Consider the following 21,767-nt stretch of genomic DNA (forward strand, 5'->3'; position numbering starts at 1 on the left):
AAAAGAACTATCCCAGTGACTTAGCAGGGATAAGTTATGTGTATCTCCCTGCCTGAGGGTGATCAACAGTGATGTATGATGTAAGTACAAGCTGATTTTCCTGCTACAGAAGAAGGTGAAAGGGCTTGAGGGGCACCTCTTTATTCTTTGAGTTATTAGAGAAGACAAAGAATTCCTACATAAGAGAAAAGGAATAATCTAGGGAAGTGGCCAGGTTTTTAAATATATATGTGTGTGTGTGTGTGTGTGTGTGTGTGTGTGTGTGTGCATATATATTCTGAGAAGGTTTTGAAGAAGGAAAATTAGTGATGGGGAAGGTTGGCTTTGGGAAGAGAATGGGACAAAGGAGAAAGAAGAAAATATTCTGTACCACTGGAGTAAGAAGGACTCTACTCAGATAGAAGATGAAACAACCTTTCGGAAAAGAGACAGCCATTAAAATATGAGGATTCAGCAGGTACCTCCATGACTTTTACTTAAGAAATAGAGAAGTAAGATGAGGTTGTGGGTGATGACTTCCCACTGGGAAGATACATGTATCAGCTTATATGAAGACATGGATGAGTAGGTCAAATGTTAGTGATGGGGGGACTTCAGACCATAGAAGCAGGCCAGAAGTAAGGCCTGGAAGACTTTAGGAGGTAGTGGCAGGACCAATGGTAAGGGCTGCTGGTCCTTCATCTCATCAGAAGGAATGGAGTTGATGACTTCCATCTTATTCAAAGCTTGTGATCAGTCAGGTAGCCCAGTTAAAGGGGGAAGGCAAGAGAGGAGAGCACCTCAAGGGGTAGGATGGCCTTGGGGTGGAGGAGAAAGCTAGGGAGGAAGGGAAAAGAGAAACATTACACACACACACACACATACCCCATGGGTCTTCCCATTGCTCAGCTATTCCAGATGGATTCTGGGGTAGGGATAAGGACTAATTTATGTGGAAATTAAGAAAACACTTGCAATGGCTTGCTAATGACTTTGAGGTATTAGATAGGAAAATAAAGCTTTAGAGGGAATGGGTGGAATTATCATCTTTCCGTTGAAGGTCATAACATTTGAAAGAAAATGAAGATTTTGTTTGCGTGCGAACTCTTCTTTGGTTTACTCATTATTGTTGGTAATTTTATTTTTCATTTTCTTTTGAGGATTTCTGCTGGTTTTGCTTCTTGGGGGAGTTTCTATTGATATTTTTGAGGAAGATCTTGAGGAATCAGCCTTGCCTCCTTTTTTCTTCACTGTGGTCCTAGAGAGAAGTTGTTAAACCAGAGGGAGACTATGGGAAGTGAGCAGCTAGCTAGCTATGAAAATGGGAGTCAAAGAATAAGGTTTCTTTTTCTGGACCATAGCTTACAATGGCAACTCCATGGGAATGTAGGGATGGAATGCATCTCATGAAGAAGGAAAAAAAAACATTTGACAAGAGACCTGCTGAGTTAATCAAGAGGACTTACAGCTGAAATTTGAAAGGGAAAGAAAAGGAGAGAAATGTCCAGTTGAGCTGACAGTCTGGATACTAAGGAAACAATATGGTATATTGGAAAGAGCTCTAAGTTTGGAGACAGAGGATCAGATCCCAGCTCTACCACTAAAGCAAATCACTTACCTCTTCTGGGTCTTAGTTTCCAACTTTGTAAAATAAAGGGGTTGGTTGGAGTAGATGATCTCTAAGTCCCTTCCCATATCTTCAATCCTATTAATGATGCCAACAAATGTGACACAGAAAGAATTATCGATCGAAATTTGAGTAATTCAGTTTAAAAAACTAGAGCCTAGGGCAGCTAGGTGGCACAGTGGATAGAGCACTGGCCCTGGATTCAGGAGTACCTGAGTTCAAATCCAGCCTCAGACACTTAACACTTACTAGCTGTGTGACCTTGGGCAAGTCACTTAACCCCAATTGCCTCACTAAAAAAACAAAAAACAAAAAAAACAAAAAAAAACTAGAGCCTAGCACAATTTGTAGATAGTAGATACATAGCAGGTGAGTAGACCTTGTCCCCAAATTGGTCAATTCCTCCCAGAACCTTCATTTTAAGGAAAGTTCCCTGGGGTCGCCTTATTCTCTCCTTAATTCCTCTCTGTACTCTACTCAACTCTCTGGGCTTCTCTCTCTGTCATCTGGACATGCGCGCGCGCACGCACACACACACACACACACACACACAAACACACACACGCACACACACACACATACACACATATACTTTCAGATTCCTTTTGTGTGTTGTCTTCCCCATTAGAATATAAGTTCTTTGAGGGTTTACTCCTCAAAGGACTGACTTGTCTTTTTGCTTATATTTGTATCTTCAAGGCTTAGCACAGTGCCTGGCACATTTTTTTGTTCAGTCATTTTTCAGTCATGTCGGACTCTTTGTCACCCCATTTGGGGTTTTCTTGACAAAGAGACTGGAGTGGTTTGCCATTTCCTTCTCTAGCTCATTTTGCAGATGAGGAAACTGAGACATAAAGGGTTAAGTGACTTGCTCAGGGTCACATAGTGACTGTCTGAGGCCAGATTTGAACTCACTGAGATGAGTCTTCCTGACTCCAGGCCCAGAATTCTATCTGCTATGGTGCCACCTAGTGCCCACCTGGCACACACTAAATGCGTAAAAAATGCTGTTGAAATTGACTTGACAAGTAAATAAGACAAATAAAACTTAACCCTTCCCTCAAAGAGTCTTGGAATTAGGATGGCATTGATAATTATATAGCTTCATATGTCTCTGGATCAATGTCCAAAGTATGAGTAGCCAACAGAGTGAACTTGACATTTTAAGACAGTACTTTCCTAGACATCCCTAAGGCCGATTAGAATGTAATTCCTGACCATAATGTAGCAACGTACGGTTCTAAACTTCATTCCAAAGAAATCGGTCTGACAGAAAGGAGTGAGTGAGCAGTACTGCCTGTCAGGAGGGTAATCTATGCTTGTGAGGGAATCCACAAACCTGAGAGTGGACACTTGATGGTCAGAATGAGGGTAAGGATAAGGAGGAACTGGCTCGTGATGTGAAATTGACAGGAAGCTAAAGAGAAAGTGACCTCATCAGCTTAGAATTCACAATAACTAAGGAAGGGAATTCTGGGTACAGTCAAGCAGGTTTCCAAAAGTTCATATCAGAGATAGGTGGGTAGAGTCTTTGAAAGAAGACATGGCTTAGGAAGGAAAGGAAAGGCAAAAAGTGGAAATTCTGACAAGACGATTACAAATGATCCCAGTGAGGGAGGAAAGGGGAATGTGACTAAAGGAATTTCCACAGCTGTTCAAGGAGAAGAATAGCCTCATGGAAGCTCAAGGTTAGAGGGGAGCAGGGCAGGGCCCAGGGAAAATTGTGAGAGAGGTTAGTTATAAACCCAAAGCCACCCACGACTTTCCCAACCACAATGTGAACAGGGATCCCCTCAACAATATCTCTGACAAGTGGTCATTCAGACTTTGCTTGAAGTCTGCGTGTGATCCCTATCTCCCAAGGGAACCCTGGGATTTGGGGCCAGTTTGAGGTACTGGAAAGTTTTTTTTTTCCTTTTATCAAGCTAACATCTGCCTCTCTGCAGTGTCTACTCATTTATCCTAAGACTACCCCTCCAGAGAAGAGCAGAACGGGCAGCTGTGTGGCACAGTGGGTAGAGTCAGAGTCAGAAAGACCTGAGTTCAAACACTTACTAGTAGGCAAATCACTTAACCTCTGTCTGCCTCAGTTTCCTCAGCTGTCAAATGGAGATAATATCAGCTCCTACCTCCCAGGATTGTTGTGAGGATCAAATGAGATGGTATTTGTAAAGTGCTTAGTACAATGCCTAGAGCATATTCAGTCTTATATGACTCTTCATGACCCCATGGATTATACTGTCCATGGGGTTTTCTTGGCAAAGATGGTGGATGGTTTGCCATTGGATTAAGGCAAACAGGTTCAGTGACTTGCCCAGGATCACACAACTATTATCTGGGGTCAAATTTGAATTCAGGTCCTCTGCCATCTAACCGTCCCCAGAACAACCTTTTATTTAGTGCTTACTATGTTCCAGGTGGGGGCAGCTAGATGGCTCAATGGATAGAGCACTAGGCCTAGAGCACTGAGGCCAAATTTGAACTCAAGTCTTCCTGAGTCTCTGCCCAATGCTCTATTCACTGAGCCTCCTAGCTACTTCCAAAGGAAACAGAGGTTAAGTGACTTGCCCAAGGTCACAAAGCTAGTAAGTATCTGAGGCCAGATTTGAACTCAGGTCTTTCTGGCTCCAGGCCAGTGAGCCATCTAGCTGCCCCTACCTAGAACATAGTATGAGCTAAATAAGAAGTTGTTCTGGGGCAGCTAGATGTCAGAGGACCTGATTTCAAATTTGACCTCAGATACTTACCAGCTCTGTGACCCCAGGCAAGTCAACTTAAGCCTGATTGCCTCCAATAAATAAACTAACAAATAATAAATGCTTGTTCCCTTTCTTCCCTCCCCATCTTTCAGATAACTGAAGGCTAAACAGTCCTTCACCCAAACCTCATAAGACATGATCTGTAGCCCCTGATCCTTTTTAGTCTTCCTCCTTTAGAGGAAAATGTGGTACCCAGAGCTATACACTGTCTTCCAGATGAAGCCTCTCAAGGCAGCATATCACAGGACTTATGCCCTTCTTTATTCTGGACAATACACTGATCTTAATTCAACCCAAGATCACATTAGCTCAGATTTTTAAAGAACGTGTACTGTACAAAGGGTAGAAGGAGGGCCATCTAACAAAAGATGAATGCAAAAGAATGGCATATGCCTATCAGAATAATATCAGGAAGGTGAGGGCCCAGAATGAGCTGAGCTTTGCCAAATAGGCTGAGGATTTTTTAAAAGGCTTTTTGAGCTGTTTGGATTAAATGTGAAAACAGGGAAGAGGTAGGCTCAGTGTTGGGGCCAAATGGCATAATGATAACAGACAGCAGAATTCAATTCTTGACTTCCATTTTGTGGGACCACTGCATCTTCAGAGGGATGGTGGCACACAAGCATGTGCCCAGAGGAAGAGACCTGAGTTCAAATCCTACCTCAACACACTTCCTAGCTGTGTTTTCCTAGCTCCAGAAAAGTCACTCAACCTCTCAGACTCAGTTTCCTCATCTATAAAAATTAGGATAATAATAGTACTCACATTACAGGATTGTTGTGAGGATAAATAATATAGCATATGGGGGCAGCTAGGTGGCGCAGTGGATAAAGCACTGGCCCTGTATTCAAGAGGACCTGAGTTCAAATCTGGCCTCAGACACTTGACACTTACATGCTGTGTAACCTTGGGCAAGTCACTTAACCCTCATTACCCCACACACAAAAATTTTTTTTAATAATATAACATATATAAACCACTTTATTAAACTTAAAGTCCTATGTATTCGCTGTTATTATTACCTTGGGAGGTAGGTGCTATTATTATCCCCAATTTACAGTTGAGAAAACTAAGTCAGGCAGTGGTTAAGTAACACTCAGGGCTGCATTTGAACTCAGGTCTTTCTGATTCTAGCCCAGTTCTCTATCCCCTGTTCCCTGTTAGCTGTCTCTAGCTTTCCCACCTTTATTGGAGAGAGTCACCCTTGCCCTTCCCTACCCCAAAAAGAACTTATGACAAGAAACTTTTTGGTTGGGAAGGGTGGGGTTTGTCTGTGGTTTTTTTAATTTAATTTTTTCCAGTGAACAAAAGTCTGTTTTTTCTTCATTCTACTTCCCCCAATTGAAAAAAAAAAGAAAACTCTTATAAGAAATATGCGCAGTCAAGCAAAACAAATTCCCACTTTGGCCATGTCCAAAAAATATATGTCTCAATCTACAGCAAGGAATTTGTAAGGATGGGTAAGATAAGATGAGAAAATAGTTGTAAAATTGCTTTGAAAGTAAAAGTAGTATATAAAAATGGTTTACTTATCCGAAATTTTGTGACTATCGTTATTTTAGCCCTTTATACACAGTGTCCAGATACAGAGATTTAAACAGATTATAGCTATATACATCGAGTTACACACCTACCCACGGGGCTCCATCAGACAACATTCTCCTCCTTTTGCATCCCTGCTCACTCACTCCTGTTACTGCCTCTGCCTTTCAGCCCGGACGCGCATCACCATGGCCCCCCAGGACCAGAGCGTCATCAAGGGCACCAAGGCCTTCATGACGTGTGGTGTGACCCATGACCCCAGCGTGACTGTCAGGTACTTCTGTCAATGACTGGGAGTGGGTGGGTAAGACAAGACTCCTGGGGCAATGGAGTGACCAGGTAGTACAGATACTATCAGTATCCTGTAGAATTAAAATAAAATAGTCATGTGTCCAGTGGGGTCAAGCAATACCCAAGGGGCTTTGGGTCTAACTAAGCATAACATTGAACTCATAGGAAACACTTAATAAATACTAATTGAGTTGATTTGAATTGATTCAAAAGACATTGCATTCCACTGAATGAAAGGGGATAAGGAATAGGAGTAGGAAAAAATAATAAGGAAGAGGCAGAAGGGGGAAAAAGAGCTAGGTGATGCAGTGGGGGCGGGGTATATACATCTGCATTAAGGAAGACCTGAGTTCAAATCCAGCCTTAGACTCTGTATAACCCCATACACAAATCACTTTACTTCTGTCCATCTCAGTTTCCTCATCCACAAAATGTGAATGATAATAGCACCTACCTCCTAGGGTTGTTGGGAGGATCAAATTATATGATGTTTGTAAAGCACTATACAAATGCTAGATATTATTAGGAAGGAAACAAGCACATATTAAGCACCTATTAAGTGCAAGGCACTTTTCTAAGCACTGTTGTTGGATGATCTCTAAAGGTCTTTTCCAAGCCTAATCTTTTCTCTGTCTCTCCTTCCCCTATTACTTTTTTACTTTGTCTATAGGACAAGAAGGGCCTGAAGCCAAGATCCTCTCCAACCCAGCATTGTATATTTGGAAAGAGTGCTAGATTTGGAGTTGAGAGGTCTGGATTCAAATCTTGACTCTGCTCCATGTATGACCTTGGACAAAGTACTTAACCTCTCCCAGTCTTAGTGATCTAAGGCTCCTGATGGCTCCAGGATTATAATGTATTCATTGGTCCTGTGGTTGCTTTCAACTAGTGTAGACACGGCACTTTGAGTCAGAAAAACCTGGGTTCAAATTCCATCTCAAGATACCTACTAGCTGAGTGACCCTGGACAGATAACCGGGACCAGAGGGTCCTCAGTTTCCTTTTCTGTATAACCAGGGATTGGTCTCAATGGCCTATGAGCTCCCTTCCAGCTCAATATTTATGATCCTGTAAGCTTATAAACCTATGATCCTATTATCTATGGTAAACAAGCCAGAAAGATAAACCCTGCCAGGGCCAGGAGCTCAAAATTGTGAAGAAATCTTTCTCTATCTGTGCTTCTCCCTCCATCTCATAAAACCCAGTAAAAAATTTAACTCTACTCTTAAAAATTAATATTCCCTAAATTTTACATCTCCGAATATTTTATGTGGGCAGCAGGGCAGGCTGGGTGGCGGGTACCAGTTTGTGGAACATCCCCCCCCCATCTTTTTTAAGGAACAATCCCCAGAGAAAACTGCAGCCCTAGAGTGCCATCTGGTGGTCACAGCATATGACAACTTATGGCTGATGGGTGTGAGCCCGGGAGAAAGAACATTCCTCTGTTAGTCTAAAGCAGAGGTTCTGAAATTACTTTTCCCCAAAAACAGTTTTGAGCTGGAAATATAGTAACCAAAGACATAAAGGAGAGGGGAGGGGTCAGAGAATCTGGCAGGCATAGAATAGGGAAACAAGATGGTATAATAAAATGTCACAGTACCGGGAGTCAGGAAATCTGAGTTTACATCCCAGCTCTACCACTTAACCTTTATGTGACCTTGGACAAGTCATTTCACTTTTCCATGCCTTTATTCCCTCATCTATAAAACGAAGAGTCTGAAAAAGATGGTCTCTAAAATTTCTTCCATTGGGACTTAAAGAATTTATGGGAGGTCACCAACATTTTAATGTAGAATGAGAAAAATTAATTCTATTTTCATACTGAAAAATAGCCAAATGTAATAAGTGTCTTTGATATATACATCAGATAATAGGATCATATATTGAAAGCTGGAAGGGACCTTAAAGGTCCAAAGCCCATGTTTGGCATTTAGAGTCCTTTGCAATTTGGCTACTTCCTACATTTCTAGTCTTTTAATAACATTACAACCTTCCCTGCACTCTATCACCGGGATTCTTGTTGTTCCTCATGCTAATTCCCCATCCCCTACCTGGGTGTCTAGAATATTCTCCCTCCTCTTCTTGGAATCCAAGAGACTTTTACCAATTTCCAAAGCTTCTAGTACCTTCTCCTTTAATGCCCCCTTCTGTCTACCACTAGTTCTCAATTAATGTGAAGAATGAATCCCCTCAAGTGGTCACATTTGTTGGAATTCACACTATTCGAAGTCATAATTTTATAAGATACGGTCATTGGTTGCAGACCAATGGAAATAGGTAGGACAAATTCAAATGATGTGACCACTTCAGGAGATTCATTTTTCTCACCAATGGTGATCTAGATGTACACTGTATTTTTCTTGTGCTTACAGAAATATGTATGTGTTGTCTCTCCCCATTAGAACGTAAGGTCCTTGAGGGAAGACACTATTTTTGCTTTTTCTTTGTATCGTAAGCACTTAATATAGAGTCTGGTATGTAGTAAGGTCTTTTAAGTCATTTTCCAGTCATGTCTGATGCTCTGTGACACCATCTGGGGTTTTCTTAGCAGAGATACTAGAGTGGTTTGCCATTACCTTCTTCAGCTCATTTTACAGATGAGGAAACTGAGGCAAACAGGTTGAAGTGACTTGCCCAGGGTCACACAGCTAGTACATGTCTGAGACCAGGAGGATGAGTCTTCCTGACTCCAGGCCTAGATACACAGTAGATGTTTTTGAGTATACCGATGTCCACATTAAGCCATTACCACAAAAGTTCATTATTGTCTGAAATACCTAATTTCCCAGGTCTCTGTCTTTGCACCAGATGCCTCAATCCTGATCATTTCAAGCACATTTGGGGGAGAGGGGGAGGAGGACAATGAGGGTTAAGTGACTTGCCCAAGGTCACACAGCAAGTAAGTGTCAAGTGTCTGAGGCCGGATTTGAACTTAGGTCCTCCTGAATCCAGGGCCAGTGTTTTATCCACTGTGCCACCTAGCACCCCCTCCAGCACATATTTTCATATGTGGTCATAGAATAAGGATTCTTAAACATTCCTTGTGTCATGGACTCCCTCTGGCAGTCTTGTGAAAGCTATGAACCCCCTCTCAGAATAATGTTTTTAAATAAATAAAATACGTAGAATTACAAAGGAAACGAATTGTATTGAAATAAAAATATCACTTTTTTCCATCCAAGTTCACAGATCCCCTGAAATCTATCCATGGATCACTGTCTCTCCCTTCATTTAAGAACTCATGACCTCTAGGGTCATCATCATCATCCCTTCAAAGATCATCCATAGCATCAGCTCACATCTCAACAACACTGCTTTACTTCTCTCACAACAGTCATGTATAGTAGGTAGTACAAGTATTATTATATACCCTGTGATGAGTAAAATTTAATGTGTAGTAGCCTTATTCTTGTCCCAAGTGTAGGGAAATCTAGGTAGGGTTTACTTATAAATTAGAAGCCTTAGCACCAAGTTTGGCATTAAGCATTTATTAGTGAAAAAGAGAACACCTGAGTCAAAAAGCCAGGAGAAGACCTATCTAACCTAGTGTTCTCAGCTTCACCCACCAACAGTCAATCTGGGAAAGGAACTGAGAGAAGAAACAGCACTTTCTGCCTCCCCAAGAGGCTGTCCTTACACACTGCTTTAAGCGAATTGGTTAGCATCACCTAAATCCATCGGTTCACTGGACTTGAGGGTGGTCTCATTGTTGAGTTCAAAGTCCTGAGCTTCTGAGAACAATACCCTCTTGAGGGACAGCCAGGTATGGTTTCAATTTAATTAACTTTAAGTGGGTTAATCAGTGAAGTCAATCACTCTCAGTCAGTCTCACTTAATTCAATCCATCTAAATCAATCTCCTCTGGTTGGGCCCTTTGGGCGTTGGCAAATCCCATTATTTTCTCACAACCCATGTTCTAGATCAAGAAAGCAAAATTCCAAAAAGTTGACTGACTTGCCAATGACCAATCAACAATCACTATAAAATCAGAGGGCATAGAATGCTCTGCTGAGGGCTTAAGAGATGGGCAGACTGAGACCCATGGAAGGTGAGGGCCCAAGATGACACAAGTAACAGAGGTGGGATTTTTACTCAGCTTCTCTGCCTCTAAATCCAGGGATCTTTTAACTTTTCCCACTTTATCTGAAGTTCAGATGTTGAGATAGTCTGGTGTGATTGAAAGATCAGAAGACTCAAAAATCAGGAGTCTCAAGTTCCAGGTTCATCTGGGCCACTAGCTACAAAGTGACCTTAAGTCAGTCTCCTCTTCTCTCCCATCCCTGGCTTCCTCATTACTAAATGCAAATAAGGGGTTGGATTGGTGGGTTCTGTGGCTTTATATCTTTATGACAATTCTATTCCAGAGCATCCACATGGCCACAGTTAAAGGAAAATACAACCTGTACCCTAGCAAATACACCTGTAGCTCCCCAAACATGTATTTTCAGGGCCTCTGATTTAGACAAGCTTCAACATTGCCTCCTATTTTTCCCTCAGTGTATTTAGAAGTTCTCAGATCTGGGCAGCTAGATGGCGCAGTGGTTAAAGCACCGGCCCTGGATTCAGGAGGACCTGAGTTCAAATCCGGCCTCAGACACTTGACACTTACTAGCTGTGTGACCCTGGGCAAGTCACTTAACCCCCATTGCCTGCAGAAAAAAAAAAAAGTTCTCGGATTGCTTTACAATAAAATTGCATGTATGAGGTAGATACATAAGTCCTGTAATCAGTGTTGAGTTTGCTGATGATATTCACTCAAAATTCTGCAAAAAAATAAGTTACAAGTTGTCAGATATAGCCACATACATAATTTCTCAAGTCTCTCTTTGTAGCATCTGGCACACAGTAGGGATTTAATAAATTAATTTAGTAGATGAATTGTTTTGTTTTGCAGGGCAGTGAGGGTTAAGTGACTTGCCCAGGGTCACACAGCTAGTAAGTGTCAAGTGTCTGAGGCCAGATTTGAGCTCAGGTCCTCCTGAATCCAGGGCCAGTGCTTTATCCACTGTGGCCACCTAGCTGTTCCCCTTCTCCCCACCCCACCCCCCTCGCATTAGTTTTTTACCAGATATCTCAAAAGTGAAAACAGGAGTTGTTTTAGATAGTCCTTGGCCCTGTGGTACTATGAACTGGCCTAATTGTTTCACAATTAAGACCAACTCTAAGACGTTACCTTGTACACTCAAAAACTCTTCCTGTTCTCTCCAAAATGTTTAACTTCTCCTAAAGAATTTCTTTCTGTTCTTCATTGCGGAAGTTCTGCAATAGCCTTTGGTCAAAACAGTGACATTCTGTACAGAGCCTGAATTAAAATCTAAAGGATGAGTAATACTTTAATATGGTAACTCTTCAAGGAGATTTTACATTTTTACAGTGGAAAGTTTCTTAGTTAAGGAAGCTGCTCTGACGGTGGAATTTCAGGCACCATGACATACCAATGAGACAACTATTTCTAGTGAAAAGGAGAAACCAACTCAGCCTCTGAGCATGAGGGATTGAGACTAGATTTAAAGGATGGTATAGCGTAAAGAATACTGAATCTGGAGCTTAGGGGACCTGGATTCGAGTCCTAGTTGTGTTATATATGACGTTGGTCAATTTCATCTATCTATCTATAAAATGAAGAGATTTGAATAGGAGATCTCTAAGATAATTCCCAACCCTAAACTATATCCAAACCAAGCCCATGGAAACTGCCCAGCAACCCAAGTAGGATGGAGTCAGCCTGCTTTGGGAAAACTGTCCCAGCCTGGAGCAGATCTTTCAGAAGGAGGACCACAAGTCAATTGATCCACACTCCTTCCTGGCAGAACACTGCCATCCCTCTCACTTGACTCTGACAGGTGCATTATTTTTTCTCTACTAGGTACGTCTGGGAAAAAGATGGATCAGTGATTAGTGTGGACAGCACTCCCCGCATGCGCCTAGACAAGAATGGCTCTCTGCATATCTCACAGACCTGGTCAGGTGACATTGGCACCTACACCTGCAGGGTGCTATCTGCAGGAGGTAACGATTCCCGAAGTGCCTACCTGCGAGTCCGGTAAGGATACTCTGCCTCACCCTGGAAGTTAGGCTTGGGTACCCCAAGGAAGGGTTGGAACAAGGTTCTTATAAAGTTCCTGGATCAGTTCCCAGGACTAGTCTGTCTGTCTTCTTCCCCCATCCCAAATGATTCCCAAATCATGTTATCTGTACTCTTACCATGATGAGGCATTTGTACATTGTTCCTCCAGTATGTTACTTGTCACTTGAGGCTTAGAGCTCTCAACACATATTTGCTTTGAAGGGTGGGATTTCCTGGCATTAAAAATATGTGTATTTATAAAAAGTCATTGTAACACCCACCCACACCAGATGGGTGATTTTTCTAAGGGACAGCCCTGTGCTTATATGTTGTATAAGCAAAGGGAAACTTGACTCCTGATTTCACATCTATCGTGTAATATTCAAAGTTTCCATTATTGCATGCCCTGTACGTTGCGCCCTAAGCAGCTGCCTACCTTGCCTACCCTTAGTTCTAGTTCTGTCTGTCTCTCACTAAGCAATTATGCATTAATAACTATAGACATCCTCTCACTAAGCAGTTATGCATTAATAACTATAGACATCATTGTGGCTAGACAGGCAATTGGTTTCCAAGGATGAGACAGGTGAAAGCGTCCTCTTGCCTTAACATGATATCCCCACCAAGATAATAATAACAACAACAATAGTAATAATACCTGGCATTTATATAGTTGCCAAAGTACTCAACGTTTATTATCTCATCTGACCTTCTTCATGACCCTAGAAAGTGGGTGTTATTGTTATCCCCAATTGTTTATCTTTTTTTTTTTTTTTTTGGTGAGGCAATTGGGGTTAAGTGACTTGCCCAGGGTCACACAGCTAGTAAGTGTCAAGGGTCTGAGGCCGGATTTGAACCCGGGTACTCCTGAATCCAGGGCCGGTACTCTATCCACTGCACCACCTAGCTGCCCCATCATCCCCATTTTTTACAAATGAGGAAACTGAGGCTGAGAAAGGTTAAGTGACTTATCCAGGGTCACACAGCTAGTATCTGATGAGGGATTCAAACTCAGGTCTTTCTGATTACAAGGCCAACACCCTATTCAGTATGTCATCTCTCTGGAAGCTTAGTATCTACCCCTCTGAGAACCCCCAATGGCCCACCATTGCCTTATATTATTATGTATCATGGTCATACTTCCTGTACTACTTTCTCTCTTCCAGGCAGTTGCCCCATGCACCAGAACATCCCGTGGCAACCCTGAGCACAGCTGAGAGACGCTCCATCAATCTGACTTGGGCCAAGCCCTTTGATGGCAACAGCCCCCTGATGCACTATGTTCTGGAGATGTCAGAGAACAGTAAGGCCCTTCCTCTTTCACTTCTCCACATCCTCCTTTGCCCAGGACTCTGCCATATGAAAAGCATGGTGCAAACCAGTCAGGGATACCTTGCCCATCATCTCAGTCTCCTCTCCCAAAGTGTCAGTGCAAGAGACTCCAAAATAATGCCCACTAATTTGAAAAGTGATTTTTACATGACATGCATGGACCTAACCATTTGCAAAATGCAATTTAATTAGTAAAATGCAACCCTTAGTTAGCACTCCTCCTCCCACTCCAACCCTTCCCATATCTACTCAGGCTCCCCTGGATGGCCCGGATTTAACTGTGGCATTAACACAGTGGATAATTGTCCTTCCCCCTATCCTAGACTAACCACAGCTTGGGTAGTAATAACAGGGATCCACTCTGCTCTCCCTCTGCCCCCTAAAGATGCCCCCTGGACAGTACTTTTGCCTAATGTGGATCCTGAGGCTACTTCAGTGATGGTCAAGGGCCTGGTTCCAGCACGCTCCTATCAGTTCCGTCTCTGTGCAGTCAACGATGTGGGGAAGGGGCAATTCAGCAAGGACACAGAAAGGTGAGGAGATCCAAGGGATCTAAACCACAGTCATGTTATAGAGGCAAATTCCAATTGATCTGAACTAATGGGACAGGGAGGAAAGAAGGAAGAAATGGGTAGAATATGAGCTCCTAAAGGGTGGAGTCTCAGTCTTTGTAGGTCTCTCTGTATGGTACCAAGCATGGCACCATTTTGTTTTTTATGGGGAAATGGGGGTTAAGTGACTTGCCCAGAGTCATACAGCGAGTGTCAAGCGTCTGAGGCCAAATTTGAACTCAGGTCCTCCTGAATCTAGGGCCGGTGCTTTATCCACTGTACCACCTAGCTGCCCTCCATCTTTTTATTTTAATTAAATATTTTTCAATGAATAAGCACTAATTTTCTCTCTCCTACTTCCCCCACCCCCACTAAAAAACAAAAACAAAATACTTGTACCAAACATGCAGAAACAAGCAAAACAAATTCTCACATTGGATTTAGCACTTCACTTGCTCTGTCAGAAGGCAGGTACCTGCTCCAGTCATGGGTCTGCTGGAATAGGGGTTGATCATTGTACTGATCAGAGATCTTAAGTATTTCAAAGTTGTTAGTCTTTATAATGATGTTGCTGTAGTATAAATTGTTCTCCTGGTTCTATTTATTTCACTCTGCATGAGTTCATACAGGTCTTCCTGAGTTTCTTTGTAACTGTCCATTTCATCATTTCATATACCATATGTACTTTGTTCAACCATTCCCTATTGACAGGCACCCCCTTGGGGTAGCTAGGTGGCACAGTGGACAGAGCACTGGCCCTGGAGTCAGGAGTACCTGGGTTTAAATCCGGCCTCAGACACTTAACACTTCCTAGCTGTGTGACCCTGGGCAAGTCACTTAACCCCAATTGCCTCACTAAAAAACAACAAACAACCAGACAGGCGCCCCCTTAGTTTGCAATTCTTTGTGACCACACAAAAAAGTGTAGCACCATTTATTAAAAGCCATTCAATCAATATTTCTTCACTAAGAATACAAATGGAGCAGTGTTCAATCCCCCCCAAAAAAAAAATTTTACAGTAACTGCTTCTCTAGAAGTTAGACTTCCATCAGTCTCAACACTGAATCCAGTTTAGTCATTTTTAGTTGGGTCCAACTCTTTGTGACCCCATTTGGGGTTTTCTTAGCAAGAATACTGGAGTGTTTTGCCATTTCCTTCTCCAGCTCATTTTACAGATGAGGAAACTGAGGCAAACAGGGTTAAGTCATTTGCCTCAGAATCACACAGCTAGTAAGTGTCTGAGATTTGAACTCTGGAAAATGAGTCTTCCTGACCCCAGGCCAGGCACTCTATTGGTACCACCTAGCTGTCTCAGTATTGAATATAATAATGAAATGGTTGTAACAAAGCTCCTGAGCTAAAGATTATGTAGTTTGTCCACAGGGTAATGACTCAGGGCCTCTAGAGACTTAAATCAGTAGCCTTACTTTGTACACCATTCTAACAAATCTGCACATCTGATTTTAAAGTACACAGCAGATAAGAATCAGGAGGAAAGACCTGCTAAAAGTACATTGTGGTCTGGGAAAAGTGATCATGGACATCCTGATCTTTAGAGAGTTATGCAGAAGAACCAACAAAATCAGGCACCTAGTGGCTAGAGCAATTTAGCAGAGGACAGACAGTCACCTCAGCAATATTTGAGGCTCTCGCTAACCCAACAGCACAGTATAATCATTATCATTTATACCGATGACCTGAGAATCAAGGAACGGTTCAATTATGTATGATTTTCTCTATTTAAGAAGGTACAAAAGGTATAATAAATTTTAGAAACATTTCTATTAAAATGATTGGCATAAAGAAAAGTTAGGGCAGCTGAAAGAGTAAGTTTAAGTTCTTGGGGGAAATAGACTTGTGTAGAAAAGCTCATTCACCAATAATTTCAGATAACCTGTGCTTGGTTTTGCCAAATGGACACACATGCTCTCACTCTCTCTCACCTAGCCACCTACACAGGTGCCTACTCTGCGCCTGAATGTGGTCTGGAAAATAAATGGGAAAATGATAGTAATTGGGAGACAGAAACTAGACCAGTCATTTCACCAACATAGAAATTCCATCTGCCAATGAAGGTCAGAACTTTCTCCAATATTTATTGCTTTAGAGAGTTGCCTAGAACATTTTAAAGGTTAAGTGACTTGCTCAGGGGTCACAGATCCAGTATGTGTTAAAGACAAGACTTAAATCCAGTTTTCCTGACTGGCTCTCTGTCCAATACGCTTTGATACCTCAAAAGTAACATATACAGCCTCAGACACTTGACACTTACTGCTCCGGGTATTTTCCTATAGCGTTATTTGGATGTTTTTTGGAGCAATCGACACTTGACACTTACAAGCTGTGTGACCCTGGGCAAGTCACTTAACCCTCATTACCCCACCCCACCCCACCAAAAAAAGTAACATATAGTAATTGTACTTATTGATAATTTTTAATTACTTGGTGGATTGTTGTCCACTTCATCTAGGTCCATAGTCTACAGATTAGAACTGGAAGAAACCTTAGAGGCCACTGATTTCTACCTCCTCATTTTACACATGAGGAAACTGAGTCTAAGAGATGTTAAATGACTTCCCCAGGATCACGAAGCTAGTAAATGTCTTAGGCAGGATTTGCATTCACTGACTCAAATCCAAGTGCTCTCTCCGTTGCCTCCCCAACACATATGCAGTGGCCTGGGAAGGATATTTTGACTCGGTAAATGCAGAGGTGGCAAGCGGTGTCACTGGAGAGTCGGTTGACATTTCCAGGAAAATAACGGCATTATTTGTTTACAGGTTTAGATTTGGAGGTAGGAAAGGCAGTCATGAAACCTTTGCCAGTAGCATGTAGTGACTGGTAGGGAGATATCCAGGGAGTGAATCAATGTAAGGCAACATCCTGGACCTAGTTGTAGTGGACAACCGGGGTCACAAGTAATCCACGGATTGGGACTTGCAGACACCTCAGCCTGGGAACTGGGGCACAAAAGGGCTAGGTCTTCTAAGCCTTGTTTTCTAAACTAGTTGACAAGGAATAGATGTACTTTTTGACGTTTGCTGCCCAGAGTCTCCCTCCCTGAAGAGCCACCGACAGCCCCTCCACAGAATGTCATTGCCAGTGGCCGGACCAACCAATCCATTATGATCCAGTGGCAGCCCCCTCCTGAGAGCCATCAGAACGGCATTCTGAAGGGTTATATCATCAGGTAAGCCACCCAAGGAGGGAGGGAAAGAGCTTGACACTGGAGAAGATAGAGAGTTCTCCTGAAAATATACTGCGTGTTCCTACACTCAATGATAATACCAATAGTAATAATTCACTTTTTATAACTCTTGAAGGTTTACAGAGCACTTTACTCTCAACAACCTAGTGTGGTTATTATTATCCCTATTTACAGGGGAGGTAAATGAGGCTCAGATGGATCAAATGATATTCCCAAGGTCACACAGCTGATAAATATGATAGCCAGGAGCTGAGCCCAGGTTTCCTGACTCTGGTGCCAGCATACTGCCTAAAAGGTACTGTCATGTGTATGAGACAAGAAGCTAATGTGGGCCTCTTGTGTGACTGCCACCAAGCCATCCTAGTGGGCCAATGAGAGGTGGGCTCTGGTTAGACTATGAAGGATTTAAGCTAGACATCAAAAGGAACTTCCTGTCTGTGGAATACAAAGTGGATGACAGAAAGTGGTGCAGTGTCTACCCTCTTGTGAAGGCTTTAAGACCAGAAGAGAGTATCCATCCTCCAAGCTAAGTTAAGCATCATCTTCTATGGAAATGGAAGAAATGAGATGACTTTTGGAGGTCCTGGCCTAGAGGTAGAAGACATCCCAAGCTCGACCTAGTTGTAACAAAATAAATATAACAAAATGCCCTTGTCCACACATCTGTCTGATTTCACAACATATATATCATCAGACCTCTCCCTTGGAGCCCAGAGACAGTGTTCCTGATTGGCCAGTCTGAGTCCTAGCTTCCCTCTCCCACCAAGAGAGACCAGGCCTTTCCCCAAGATCCCAAGCTACTAACAGATGCCCAGGGGCTCCTTTCTCCTTAGAAAAATGTCAACAGAAAGGCTTGCCCAACAAAGTCCTCTAGGAAAGTCCCACCCTGCTTTTCCTTGCCTCTCCAGGTTCTGTCTAGCTGGGTTGCCTGTTGGGTACCAGTTTAGGAACATCACCAACGCAGATGTCAATAACCTGCTCCTTGAGGAACTCATCATCTGGACCAACTATGAGATCTCAGTGGCAGCCTACAATAGTGCCGGTCTGGGCGTCTACAGCAGCAAAGTGACAGAGTGGACCTTGCAGGGAGGTGAGTGGGAGAGGGGTTCAGGTTTGCTAGTGTAGGTCAAAGTTCATGATTCAGATACAGATCTTTGTCTTCAGTTGCTGCTCTGTCCTCACTCTTCCCTCCTTATACCATTGTTGAAGAGAGGTCAGGCACACCTTGGGTTGGTTTTTCCTGACCGAACTACTCCCACCATCACACACCAGTGCCTTTGTCATCTTAATGCACAAATGATTAATGCAGTGCATGGCCCCTGAGAGTTTCCTATGCCTGTGTCACAGGTCCAGTCCTTTTTATCCCATTATAGTCATGTACCTGGTTACTTTTTTGCAATAGGCCTACAGTTTTGAAATCTCTGATATTTTAAGCTTTTCCCATTTCTTCCTTCCCTCCCTTCTCCCCACCCAGTTCCCACAGTCCCTCCAGGCAACGTCCGAGCTGAAGCCATCAATTCCACAACCATACGATTCACTTGGAATGCCCCAAGCCCCCAGTTCATCAATGGCATCAACCAGGGCTATAAGGTAAGAGGGACATCAGCTTACTACTCTCATTTAGGGTCCCCTGTATTTTTACAAAAGATACAGGGCACAAATGAAACAGAAAAGATCCTTTGAGGTAATGACATATTAGTCTGGTCCAGGCAGTGGTGTCCTGGTAATTGTTTAACAACCAGCTCTCCCCTCAACAACAACAACAAAAAATTACACACTTTTAACATACTTTTTTTTTAATGAGGCAATTGGGGTTAAGTGACTTGCCCAGGGTCACACAGCTAGTAAGTGTGTGTTAAGTGTCTGAGGCTGGATTTGAACTCAGGTACTCCTGACTCCAGGGTCGGTGCTCTATCCACTGCGCCACCTAGCCACCCCCCTTTTAACATACTTTAAGTTTAATCTTCATTATTGACATTTTCTCTATCAGTTTCTTAAGTCTAAGCAGTCAACAAAACAATAAAGCAAGTTCTGATTTGTAGCATTTGCTGATTTTTAAAGTATGAATTTTCACCCTGAAAATTTAACAATCAGCCAGTTCAAACTGGCTCCAGCACACTCTCAGATCAAAGCCTAGACCAAAGTAGTGGTAAATGTGGCCTTTGCTATAGGTCAAGTCCACTGAAGGAGCCAGTGTGACTGAGGTGAAATGGGGCCTGGAATTTGAAATGGGATGTTTTGGTTCTATCAGGAAGTAAAGAGGTTGTATCCTACCACAGAACACGCTCACCCTTCTTTGAGTATCTTTCTTTGGTCTGACAGACAGCTAGGGTAGAGGTCCCAGCCTCTGTGACTCAGTTTCCCTTTCTTTCCAGTGAGAGGAGTCAGAGACTCCTATGGGAGTCTCTCCCTATGGGGATTGAAGACAGGGATCTATAGCCTCACCTATGGGATTGTCCTTCCTGACAACAGATGGGTAAACTAAAATTGAGTGACATACAAATGAGCAGCACAGCAGAGTTGGAATCTCCAACTCTAAAATTATTTGATGGGGCTTGTTTATTGATCTATGATTGAGTTACTGCTGATCTTATCAGTCTTATCTATCAGACACCTGAACCTCCTGTGAAGGACCCATTCATGTGTGTGCAATACCTATAATTGTTACTCTAATAATTGCCTTGATCTGGGATTATGGCAGTGGGAACTATTGAGGCTATACCAGAGGAAAATGCTTCCTGGCAACACTAGAGAGGAGAGAGCTTTAGAAACAGGCAAAGCCGTAACTAGCATGGGGCAAATGGGGCTTTGCTTCATGATGTTAGTGGAATATAAAGGCATCCTTCCTCAATACCACATCCATCACCTCCAAGCCTTGCCTTGGTGTACAAGTGCTCCCTAGATGTCATCTTCAAGATCCTGTCACTGTGGCATCCCTCTCCCAGGCCCCCCTTCTGCTCCTAGTCCAGAAGGGGAAACAAGCCACTCTCTCTAGAAGATGTACCTTTCCTTGTCTACATAATGAATTACTGCTGGAGGAACTGTTGCCTTTCCTACCCACTCTTTCATCAAGTTTTGCCCTAGACACAACTACGGCAGGTTCTAGTTCTGGAGAACAAAGAAGGACCCTCTTATCTTCCTGGGCTCACTAAACTTAGGTAGAGACCTTCCAGGCACACAGACAGCCTCACCCAAAAGAAGCTTACAGAACATGCGTCAAAGGCAGATAGATGAGACAGTTCCTGACCTACGAGGGAAAGGAGAAGGGAAACGGAGCTGTTAACACTTGGTCATGAAACCAGAAACCATGAAAGCATTCTTGGCGTTAGTAGGGAAGGACTTTTTAATTGAGACTCAAGAGGGAAGCAGGAGGCAGATCTCTCCACCAAGTCACCGAGTTGGGAACAATTAGCTCCTTCAGCATAAAAGTTTCATACCCAATTGGGAAACTTGGGCTTCAAATGAGACCATAGGAGAGGGAACTTCAAAGGCAAAAGAGGCCCAGCAGGGCCAGAGAAGCAGGTTAAGGAGGCCAAAGCAGTGAGGCCTCAGCCTATGATTACCCAGATCAAAAGCAAGCGATTCAGAAACACCTGATTATGCGTCATGGAGAATTCAGAAGAGTGTGGGAAGCCAGCAACCCAGAAGAGGACAAGAGCCTTGGTAAAGATGGGAGGATCGGTTTCTCTTTCTCTTCAGTGTTACCACGTTCTTTTCACCATCATAAAAACGCTTTCAGTAGGTACTTAATTATTATTCTTAGGTGACATACAGTGAGCACTCATAGAATCATAGGTTTGAGAACAGGAAAAGTCCTTGGAGAAACTGTTTCATCCAATTCCCTCACTTAAATCCAATTCACTTGCAAGTCAAGATATCACCCTCCTGATGTCACTGGTCCCCTTCAAGAAGGAAGGACAAGCAATTACAGGCAAAGGATGCTGAGCCCTAGTGATGGGGAGTGGCTTGAAGGGCACACAGGTAGTAAGCTAGTCTCTACCCACTAGGTCTAAGTGGGATGACCTCTCTCTCTTGAGCAGGTTAAATTGATTCCCAGGAGGCCAGGCTCCTGGGCAGAGTGTCCAAAGCCCTCTAGCCACTAACGTTCCCTATCTAATGATCACCACTGATATTAATAGCTCAAATTTCTATGGTATTATGTATATAGAATTTACAAAGTGTTTTCTCCACAGAAATCCTCTGGAATAGGTAATGCATGTCCCATTTTCATAGGAAATAATGGAGACTCAGAGAGGTTTAAATGACTTCTCTAGGGTCATACAGCCAGCAAGTATTACAGCTGGTACTCAAGGATAGGTCTTTTGGTTCTAAGCCCAATGCTCTTCCTATTATGCTGTGGAATAAAAAGTCAAGAACACAGGCCTTAGGGTAAATGACCCATTGCCCTCT

The 21,767-nt window shown here is 42.9% G+C and overlaps 1 protein-coding gene across 1 annotated transcript in view; it reads left to right on the forward strand.

Moving 5' to 3' along the window:
• The window catches only part of SDK2 (sidekick cell adhesion molecule 2), a 462,515-nt gene that overhangs the window by 329,930 nt on the left and 110,818 nt on the right, over positions 1–21,767 (forward strand). Inside the window, exons 12-18 of the mRNA XM_043963496.1 lie at positions 6,079–6,181; positions 12,065–12,241; positions 13,432–13,568; positions 13,983–14,130; positions 17,199–17,339; positions 18,266–18,447; positions 18,832–18,947. Of these exons, the coding sequence (XP_043819431.1) occupies positions 6,079–6,181; positions 12,065–12,241; positions 13,432–13,568; positions 13,983–14,130; positions 17,199–17,339; positions 18,266–18,447; positions 18,832–18,947 (1,004 nt within the window). The remainder of the gene's footprint in view (positions 1–6,078; positions 6,182–12,064; positions 12,242–13,431; positions 13,569–13,982; positions 14,131–17,198; positions 17,340–18,265; positions 18,448–18,831; positions 18,948–21,767) is intronic.

Source organism: Dromiciops gliroides, chromosome 4 (genome assembly GCF_019393635.1).
Source record: "Dromiciops gliroides isolate mDroGli1 chromosome 4, mDroGli1.pri, whole genome shotgun sequence".
NCBI lineage: Eukaryota > Metazoa > Chordata > Mammalia > Microbiotheria > Microbiotheriidae > Dromiciops > Dromiciops gliroides.